The sequence below is a fragment of the Mus caroli genome, chromosome 7 (assembly GCF_900094665.2).
Source record: "Mus caroli chromosome 7, CAROLI_EIJ_v1.1, whole genome shotgun sequence".
Classification (NCBI taxonomy): Eukaryota; Metazoa; Chordata; class Mammalia; order Rodentia; family Muridae; genus Mus; species Mus caroli.
The window spans coordinates 112,023,540-112,034,486 of record NC_034576.1 but is presented as its reverse complement, the minus strand read 5'-3'; the positions used below and the strand labels follow the sequence as shown (position 1 = coordinate 112,034,486).

At 43.3% G+C, this 10,947-nt stretch overlaps 1 protein-coding gene across 4 annotated transcripts in view; it reads left to right on the top strand.

Annotated features, from left to right (window-relative positions):
• Positions 1-10,947, top strand: part of Scube2 (signal peptide, CUB domain and EGF like domain containing 2) — a 68,395-nt gene that overhangs the window by 45,972 nt on the left and 11,476 nt on the right. For 3 of the 4 annotated variants that reach the window (XM_021167641.2, XM_021167638.2, XM_029479122.1), the window contains one exon: positions 9,766-9,936. The exons of the other annotated variant lie outside the window; for it this stretch is intronic. In XM_021167641.2, coding sequence (XP_021023300.1) covers positions 9,766-9,936 — 171 coding nt within the window. The remainder of the gene's footprint in view (positions 1-9,765; positions 9,937-10,947) is intronic. 4 annotated transcript variants of the gene reach the window in all.

Here is a 10,947-nt window from a genome sequence, read left to right as displayed (position 1 = left end):
ACCCAATTTCCCGCCAAGTAACTCAGGGTCCAGTAGCAGGACGAACACGTGTGTGCCTCCAGGCAGCAGAGTCAGGTTCCAGCAGTGGGCGTGGCAGGACGAATGAGCCGATAGCTCCACCCTAGAGCAGGCAGGCTCCAGGCTGGGGGAAGGGAGGCCACAAATTGTAATTTAATTTAATAAAATATTTACAAAATTTAAAAAATATTATATATTTTACAATATTTAAATATTTTATTAAAAATTTAAATTATTGAATATAGAAGTCTATGTTCAGTTGCTTAAAATCTCACTGGTGGGAGATACTTCAGGTCAGAAAAAAAAAATTAGCCAGGCATAGTGGTGCACACCTTTAATCCCAGCACTTGAGAGGCAGAGGCAGGCTGATTTCTGTGAGTTGAGGCCAGCCTGGTTTCCATACGTAGTTCCAGAACAGCCAGGGGTACATAGTGATAACCTATCTTGAAACAAAACAATAAATAAAAAGTAAAATAAAACTTAGGCCAGACTAGATGATTCCATGGGTGAGGGGACTTGTCACTAAACCCGATGATCTGAGTTCAATTTCCAAGTTCCACATGGTGGACATTCAGAACCAGCTCCCACAAGTACTCCTGACCCCACCCATGCTATTGCATGCCTAAGTGCACACGTGCTCTTGTGCACACACATAAAATAATTTAAATTAAAAAAAAATGTAGCCAGGCAGTGGTGGTGCACGCCTTTAATCCTAGCACTTGGGAGGCAGAGGCTGGATTTCTGAGTTTGAGGCCAGCCTGGTCTACAGAGTGAGTTCCAGGACAGCCAGGGTAATACAGAGAAACCCTGTCTTGAAAAACCTAAAATAAAATAGAATAAATAAATAAAATAAATAAAATAAAATAAAATGTAAAGTCCCAAGTTACACCAAAGACACATTTGATCAAATTGGAACCCTTTCTTATTGTCATTTGTACATAGCAAAGTTTATGAATTTGGCATTAGGGGCCGTCTGTTCTTCAAGCAACCTTTGTGCCATCTGTGATGAACTTTTGCAAGATGTCAGAAAAGAAAAGCAATTCCGGGGCTGGGGACATGGCTCAGTCTGTAAAGCGCTGGCTGTACGAGGCACCCACATAGGAAGCCAGGCATGGTGACATGTGCCTGTATCTCTGCCGGGGAAACAGAATCAGGCAGGCCACGGGAGCTCACGGGCTGGCCAGTTGATTTTAATTGGTATGCTCCAGGTCTCAAGGTAATCCTTTCTCGAGAAGGAAGGTAGAGAGCAATTGAAAGAGATTGCCAACATACGTGTCTGACATCTCCCTGCAATTACACATACAGGTACACACATGAACAAGTACACAAACACACACAGATATAAACACAAATAAATAAATAGGAAGGCAACTTCATTTTGCAAGGATTTTTTTAATTGTTTTTGTTTTGCTTGTTTGTTTGTTGTTTTTTGTGTGTTGTGAGGTATTTTTTGGTTTTTTTTTTGTTTTTTTTTGTTTTTGCTGAGCATAAGTGAAGCACTGGGGCTGATCTTGAGCGGCTGGGGTTGATGGAGAGGTGGCTCAGCAGTTAAGAGCACTGACTGATCTCCCAGAAAACTTGGATTTGATTCCAGCACCCACATGGCAATTCATGACTGTCTGTAACCCCAGTCCCAGGGCATCTAAGGCTACTAGTCATATGCATGGTTCACAGACACATATGCAGTCAAAACAGCTGTACACATTAGATAAAGAGTAAAATAGATAAATGAATAAATATTTTAAAAAAGAAATACATTTGGTAAACTAGACAGATGATGATACATGCCTAAAACTCCAGAATTCAGGAGGCTAAAACAGGAAGATTAAAAGGTTTTAGCCAATCAGATCAACACAGTAAGACTTTGTCTCAACAATAGCAAGAATATCATTTAGTAAACTGTTGACATTTACCAACTACTTACAATGTGTTCAGCATTACTATGCTGAGTGCTTCGAGTATACTTTCTCAGCTAATCCCTACAAGTCTGTATTATATTGTGCCCTTTCTATAGATAAGAATAGAAGACATAGAAAAATAACCCTCACCTCTGCTAATTTCAACCAGCAAATGGATGTCAGAGGCAGGACTTAAATCCAAGTCTGAATCAAGAGCCCATGTTTCTGACTCTCTTAATGTGAGGACGGTCCTGAGCAGGGCTTGAGCCCTGAGGTCATCCCTTCATACTATACTTGGAGACAAAGCCAAGTGTCCACTCAGTGGTGGGTAGTGAGGAGTTCCAGATAAAATAAGATGTCATCTTGTGTGTTGCACTGGGCAGGGTCAGATAGAGAAGTCTTCCCCAAAGAGTGATGCCTGAGCCAAGTTTGGAAGGAGGTGCTGTTGATGATGGTTGAGAAAGAACATTCAGACCGTGGCACAGCCTAATCAGGAAAGAGCAAGCCATGCAGAGTCTGGCCTACACATCAGTGTGAGGAACCTGGAGATCTAGGTAGTGTAATTAGCCTCAAGGGCAGGCATGGCCAATCACAGAAGACCTGAAATATACTGTAAGGAGCTTCAGTTTCACCTTTCGATGACATGGTGTTTGTCTTAGTTAAGGCTTCTATTGTTGTAATAAATACCATGACCAAAAGCAACTCGGGGGGGGGGGGTTATTTCTGCTTATATGTCTCAATTATGGTTCATCAGGAAGGGAAGTCAGGACAAGAACTCAGGCAGGAACTGAAGAGACCACAGAGGAACACTGCCTTACTGGCTTCCTCAGTTTGCTTTCCTGGTGTTTGGGTTATTAGGCTAACCTTTAATGGCTGAACCATCTCTCCAGCCCTCAGTTTGCTTTCTTTATACACTTTTGAGCCACCTGCCTAAGCATGGCACCATCCATAGAGGCCTGGGCTCTTCCACATCAATCACTAATCAAGAAGATGCCAGAATTGCCTACCAGCTAGTCTAACGAAGGCACTTTTCCAACTGACATTCCCCCTGCCCAGGTCCATGTTTGTGTTGAGTTGACAAAAAACCAAGCAGGACAATTATGAGATTTAATCAAAATGTGTCTGGGTCATATGTACTTGAGAACAATCTTCCTGCCTGTATTGGAGGAGGTGGGGTTACAGGCAAAAAGACTGGCTGAGAAGTTTTCAGTATATCACATAAGAGGTTCTGATATTCCAGAGGCACTGGATGGAGAGGAGAGCACAGCAGCTCAGAGGCAGGAGGAAGGGGTGACATTTGTTAAGAGCATGGGTCAGAATCTGCAAAGAAAAAGTGCTAGGGTACATTCAGCCATTTCTGATTCTGCCACTCACCTCCCAATGCCCCTCACCTCTTTCAGTTAAACATCTCAGGAAGCAATCTCACAGACATAGTCAAAGGTTTGTCTCCTAGGTGATTCCAAATTCTGTCAAGTTGACAGTTGAGATTAACTGTGGCAGGTGTCCACAGACAGCTGGGCATGCATGAAATTGTCATATCTTCCCGTTCAAACCCTCATGTCATACTCTGTAATCATCTACTCCACCTTGCTTCCTGTTTTAATGGATGCCCTGCTGGGGCATAGGCAGATGCGCCTAGCTGAGGCCAGTTTTTTCTTTTCAGTAGGTGGAGCCTAGGCCCTCCATTCCTTACCTATGTGGCAGTAGATGGAGCCCAGACCCTCCATTCCTTACCTATGGTTGTGCCCTACTTCCCAGAGTTCTTTCTTTGTGAGACCATTGCTGACCTCACATGAACTATGACCTTCCTCATGAAACAAACTACCCCTCCATTGACTTCTCCTTGCTTGTCCCATCATGCTCACAATAGATAGACAGACAGATGATGGTTGAATGGATAGATAGATAGATAGATAGATAGATAGATAGATAGATAGATAGAGGATAATTGATGGATGATAGAGGATTATGGATAGACAATGGATGGGTAGATAAACAAATGATGGATGGAGGATGGATAGATAGATGATTAGATAGATAGATAGATAGAGGATTATGGATAGATAGATAGATAGATAGATAGATAGATAGATAGATAGATAATGGATAAATAGAAAGTGGATAGACAAATGATGGATGGATGAATTGATGGGTGGACAGATAGAGAATAGATGATAGATGATGATGGATAGACAGACAGATAGATTATAGATAGAAGATGAGGGGTGGATAGATAGATAGATAGATAGATAGATAGATAGATAGACAAATGATGGGTAGATAGATGATGGATGGATGGACAAATAGATAGATGATAGAAGATAATGGATAGATAGATGAATGGATGGGTAGATAGACAAATGATGGATGGATAGATAGAGGTTGGGTAGATGATGGATGGACAAATAGAGGATGATGAATAGATAGATTGATTGATAGATAATGGATGGATGGGTAGATAGAGGGCGGATAAGTGAATAGATTGATAGATAATAGATGGAAGATAGGTGGATGGATAAATAGATAGATAGATAGATATCTTCTATCTCTGTGGTGTATGTAACTTTCTCTGTCTCCTTTATATTCGAATTTATGTCTGTTTTCTGGTACTACTAGCTAATATAAGCAATAAATAATAAAAGATAGAGTAGGTATAAATAAACATAATTTTAACTGGTTTCCTCTTCAGATGTACTCAGTCCAAGTTGGCAAGATTCATTGTTGTTCGCACTGATGTAAATCCATTTCTAAATCAGACTTTTCATTTGTTGCTAATGCTTTGTGTGTGAGCTCCTGTCAGATCTGGTTGAATCATGACCGTTTGATGCATGATATGGCTTGATCAAGAGCTAGTGATAGTGGTAGGAGACATATTTACCACAGCACGCTCCTGTCTTGCTCCAGTCCTTGTACCGTTGGTAAACCTTCAGTGCAGGTGGCCTCTCAAGAGTCTCCACAGCCTTTCTGTGATTTTATGATGGTTAATCACTTTGTTTGAAACTAGATATTATAATCAATTCTGATTATTTGTGTGGACTCGCACTCAGAGCTCCACCTGCTTCTACCTGCAGAGTGCTGTAATTAAAGGCATGGGCCACTACCACCTGGCTAATTCTCTTTTCTTAAAGACTTTTCATCCCCATAACTGTCTGATGACTCTTGGACATGTGGGTCGTCTAAGAGATCAGTCTTACATTACATTGTAACCACTGGAGGCTTATTTCTTATTTAGTAGAGAGAAATGAATATATAGAGATCTGAGAATGTTTCTTTTTCTTACATCTAGTAAACCCTCAAAGTGCAGTATCTGTCTCAGATCGCACAGGGAGCTTAGGTAGTGCCCCTCAAGATCAGCACTTGGATGGATGGATGGATGGATGGATGGATGCCAGACTCACTGTTTCCTCCTTCCCAACCAAACCTGCCCTTCCTCCCCCTCAGCATTTAGCCCTTCTCTTTACACAGTGGCTCAAGCCAAAACTCTGGTGTCTTTCTGGCATCTCCTCTGCTGTACTTCTCACCCCTCCATGGGTGGATCTTGTCAGCCTGCCTGCAGGTAGGCTCCTCCATTGTTATTGTTGGGTTCCAAGCCACCCTCCTTTCCCCTGTTTGTCCTTGTAGACTGAGCCTTCTTCTTCCCCTTCCTGCCCTCAATCTGTTCTCACACAGCAGCTGAAAGATGGCTTAGAGACAGAGATTCTGTCTGCTGCCTGCCTGTCCAGGCCCCTACACATTGTAAAGCCTTTCCTTGCCATGGCCTACAGGACCCAACATGACCTGTCTTGCTTGTTATGTATTGCTTGGGTTTTGTTGTTGTTTATTTGTTTGTTTATTGCTTGCTTTTCAGTGTTTCACTATGTAGCACAGGCTGGCCTGGAACCTACAATGCTCCTGCTTCAGCCTCTTAAAATACATCTCCAGTCACCCTGCCCCCTTCCCTCTATTCCTGTGACACAGTCTTCTGCAGCTAGATGGTCTCAGTGGAAAACGGTTCCCCTCCTTCCATTTTAGTCCCTGCCCAGAGCCATCTTTCCTAGCCACCTTACTGAAACGCATACGTGCAGACACTGTTCCACTTAAAATGCTAAATGAAGAAGCAAATGAGTCTTCCTGGGAACCACTGAAGGATGGGGCTGGCAAGGTGACTCAGTGGGTAAAGGGGACTGCCACCAAGCCTAGCGATCTGAGTCTAATCCCTGGGACCCAGAGGTGAGAATTCCCACTAGTAGTCTTCTGACCTCCCCCAACACAAAATAAATAAAACGTAAAAAAGTTAAAATAAGAAGAAAGAAAGAAATCCCAAGGACAGGTGACAATATACAAAGAGGGCAAAGTGCGGCTTTTGTGTGTGGGGGGATTTAAATTGAGGGCCAAAAAGTCACCCTGAAGGCAGTGAAATTTTGGCCCCACTTCACCAGGCATGAAGAGAACAGAGCACACAGCTGGGTCCCCAGCAAGGGGGGTATCCAGCTGGGCTCATTTCTGGCCCTCAACCATGAGGATGTTTTCAGACAGCAACCCTGAGTGCACCCCCAAATCCTGCAAAGATGATGAAGAAGCAATCCCTCAGTCTGTGGAGCCGCTGTGCCCTGTTATCCTGGGGCACTCCTTTAAAGGGAGCTCAAACCTGGATCCTGAGACCACTGTGCTGTCCTGGGACTCTCTGGACTTGCCTCTGAGCTGGGACAAAGCAGCCACCCCAGGATACCTTGGGAATCCACATGGGCTGCCTGTGGCTCTCCTTCAGAAGTCAAGGCTCAATCCTGAAGACAACTGAGACTTGAGAGTGGGCCCTTTTATTAGGTTCACTCTCTTAGCAGCAGAGAGCCCATAGTGTTTGCCCACAGCCTGAAATACTCAAAGGCTAGGGCACTGAAAGGAGGGCAAGCCTTTAGGCCTCTTTGTCACCATTAATCCTGGTCCCTGCTGGTTTCTACCCCTTTGCATCAGAAAGGCTTTCTTGTATTTTCTTTCTTTCTTTCTTTTTCTCTTTTTTGAAGAGGAGGAGAAACAGCTGTGCGGGATTTGAGAATGGGGTTTTAATGGTCACTGACAGTACACAAAAGCTCTACTGTGGCAGTGAAGTGTTCTAGGGGCAATTGCCTCCTTTGTCTGAAGGCAGTGACACAAGCAGGCCACTCAAGGGGAAGAGAGAAGCAAGTGGGACATGTGATTGAGGTATCCCCCAGCACATGTGCACTCCGCTGTAACAGCAGTGTTCCCAGGCATCCATCATGACAGGCAGGGGCTCGCTCAGGTTTGCCTTGTAAAAGAAGCAAGTGTCTCTGGAAGGTGCGCGGCATAAATGATTTCCTTAGGTCTTTCTGAAAAATTTAACTGGCAAAGTGCAGTTGTTTCTGTGAAGCAGGCAGGGTCTTCTTGGCCACAAGGCAGCCGATGTAGTTAAGAAATCCCAACCGATAAGGAATAATGTGAGGCCTCTCCGAGTGGAACCTCGACAAGGATTGGGAGTTGGGTAAATGGCTCCAAAGTGGAGCCACACCTGGACAATACTATGTCCATCCCATTCAGTGAGATGTAGGTCTAGACCTCAACATGGGCACCGCGTTTTCTTCCAGAGGAGCCAGTGGTGTCAACCATGTTGATCTGTCTCTATGTAAGGATTGACTCTGCTGCTGGGACTATGGTTTTAGCCTGGGCCTCTGCCAACAGCTATTTCTTCAACAGGAATGGCCCAGGCCAGAGGCCTTCTGGACAGTCTAGCATTGATTTGCTTTCTGCTAGTCTCCATGACAGCTTGGCTGAAGAAATCCATAAAAGAATTGTTCTTTTATTTACCAGCCCACTATAGATACGGAGATGGACTGCTGAGACAGCATGACACGTGACTGCTTTGTCTATAACTCAGTCCAGCTTTCCATGAGACATGGGCTAGAAGCAAAGTGGTGGTGGTAAATATATTGTAATGAGGTTGTCTAGAGAGTAAGTTTGAAATATAGACTCTGCCACGGGCAGATGTATCCTGCGAGTGCCAAGGAAGCAAGCTGGCTTCACATTTAAGATTTCAGTTAAAACAAAATCACAAACTTTTGGGGGGCTGGAAAGGTGGCTCAGTGGTTAAAAGCACTGGCTGCTCTTTCAGAGGACCCAGGTTTGATTTATATCACCCACATGATTATAACAACCAATTGTAACTCCAGTTTCAGGGGATCTGACACTTTCTTTTGAACTTTGCAAGTACCAGGTGCACATACGGTGCATATACAGAGAGGCAAAACACCCATACATATAACATAAAAATAAATCTTTTTTTTTAAATCACAAACTCATATAAAAACAACCCACAAATATTATAAGAGAAAATAGGAACAAATACAAAAAAGTGTTATGATTTAAATATAAATGTAAATTTTATTGAGTAAATCTATAACTGTAGAAATAATACCTAAAATAGTCCACAGCCTCATTCTGATCCAAAAGCCCCATGTTAAATCCTATTCTCCTTATGGATGCTTGAGAGGCATAGTAGCTGACTTTGTCCTGTGGTTTCTTTATTCTATTTCCTGGAAGATTTATGTTTAAAAGAGAATGTGTTTGTTCTAGTCAGCCTCTTAGCTGCTTAACAACATCCTGAATTGAGCTTCTGTCTCTACCTTTTCCTCTCCTAAATTCAGAGTTCAGGGTGCTAACCATTACACAAGGGAAAGCCCTTTCATAAATGTAAAGCTGTAAACCTCTCCAAAGATCTATGCCACACATTGCCTGTAAGGCTTGGACCACGAGATTTAGCTCCCTGTTCCTAGGCTCTCTTTTGTAAACTGGAGCCAGTGATGTCACCTGCTCTCCAGGGTTATGCTACATAGAAAGGCTAGAAGGGGCTAGAAGGATGACATTTGACAGTTGAAATAGGAAGCCAAATTGGTCATATTTACTTCAGTTATGTGCTATAGAATAGGCATAAATCTTTATTTAACTAGTACCATCAGCAACTTTACTTAACCAGCAATCAGAAGCACAGTCATGAATTTTCTTATTGCTTATTCTTTCTGAATATTTACAAGGATTTATGCATTTTATGGCATATCTTAAGTATGTTGTTTTATAAGAACCTCAAGTCCATACCAACCTTAGAGGCCAAGGGGGGAGCTTCAGAAAACATGACTTCTGATGGGATTCCTCCTTCCCGTGGCTTTTACCCCCCTGAAGGATGAAAGTCCAATGCCTGGGATTCAGGAACTCCTTTGACCTGTGCATCTCCCCTCTCTTCCTTTTGTTCCAATGTAAGAACCCCTGTAAGAACCCAATGTAAGACTTGCCCCATTTCTACTGGGGAAGTCCTATCCAACCTTCAAGGCCTAACTCAAATATGGCTTTCTCTAGGAAGCCCTGCATGATGCTGCCAGGAAGAATTCAGAACATTTCTCTCAGGGCTGCAACTGTAGGTAGCTCCGTGGTCGACAGGCATGGGTGAGGTCCTAGACCCAATCTATAATTCTTCTAGGTGAAATGCATGTGCGCATGCACACACACACACACACACACACACACACACACAGAGAATGAGCAACTTTCACCTTTATATTCCTTTGATAGACCTGTAAACTAGGATAATCCATAAGTTAAAAAAAAAAAATCACCATCAAGTGCTTCTGCTACAAACTGAGTAAGGGAGCTATGGTTCCTGCTGGTCGAGGGAGATACAGACTTATTAGTCAGGGGCAATAGGAGTAGGGAACCCAGAGACAGTGCACACTCTGTCTTTAAGGGATTTGCGTGGGGAGTGTTTCCATGTGTCCATCTTCATCATAACACCTTCATCTCTAACACTCATCTCCTCCTCCCTCAACCTCAGTCTCCACACTGACCAGATTGTTCCCCCTTTGGCTAGTCAGTTGCAGGGCTGGGATGTATTATGATGGATCACAAGAGCGCTGCATTTTATGTCCAAACGGAACCTTCCAAAATGAGGAAGGACAAGTCACTTGTGAACCATGCCCAAGACCAGAAAATCTTGGGTCCCTAAAAATCTCAGAAGCCTGGAATGTATCTGACTGTGGAGGTAAGGATTCTGTCTGTCCCTTCTTACTCCTCCAGTCCCCAGTGTCGTTGTTTAGACTCAGGCAGGGGCGGCTCCCCTTAGACACCGGATGATGCACACTGGACCTTGGTCTTCCCTCAAGCAGGAACCATGTTGGGTTCATTATTAGTTCTTCAGTGCTTGGTTGGCACTGGACACACTGGACTGATGCCTATATGAACAAATGAAGGAAGATGGCGGCACAGCTCAGTTGGTAGAGTTTGCACTCCAGTACCACATTAACTGTTGTGATAGCAGACTTGGGAGGCAGAGGCAGGAAGATCAGGAGTTCAAGGTCATCTTTGACTACATAGTGAGCTTGGACTCAACTTGGGCTACATAAGACCTTGTCTCAAAATTAAAGACAAAAGGATAGAAGTGAGTATAAACATTACACTTACATGATTTCTTTACCCTGTAAATATGCACACCAGAGACCTCAGCCATCTCTCCATCCAAAGAGCCTGGTTAAACAAACCAAACCAAACCAAACCAAAACAAAACAAATCCAAACAAAACCCAAATTCACGACTCTGAAAGAGGGACCAGTAGTGATGACAGGGTATTAATAGGGGTGGAATGGGGAGAAAAGTGGATCAAAAGAAAGTAATTAGAATGCATTGGATACATGCTGATACAAAATTAATCAATAAAAATGAATCAAAAAAAATACAAAAATTCACAAATAAACAACAAGAGATGAGAATTGGGCAGGGTTTTAAGAGACACAGACTCTGTAGAGCATCTTGTTACTGGCAGGCTGTGTCATACAAGAACAGGAGCTTATAGGGGTCTTTCATTGATGTCTGATTCCTTACCTGATCTTGAGAGGGACTCTTTGACAACATGGGATAAGTTAGTCGGGTTTGGTAGACTGATTAGGGTATGCCAGGGCACAGCTCAGTGCAAGGAGATGTAACTGAAGAAATGATGAAATGGGAGACTCTTCAAGTCCGTTGATGCTGTTACTAGGCAAGGTTGACCTTCTGTGTC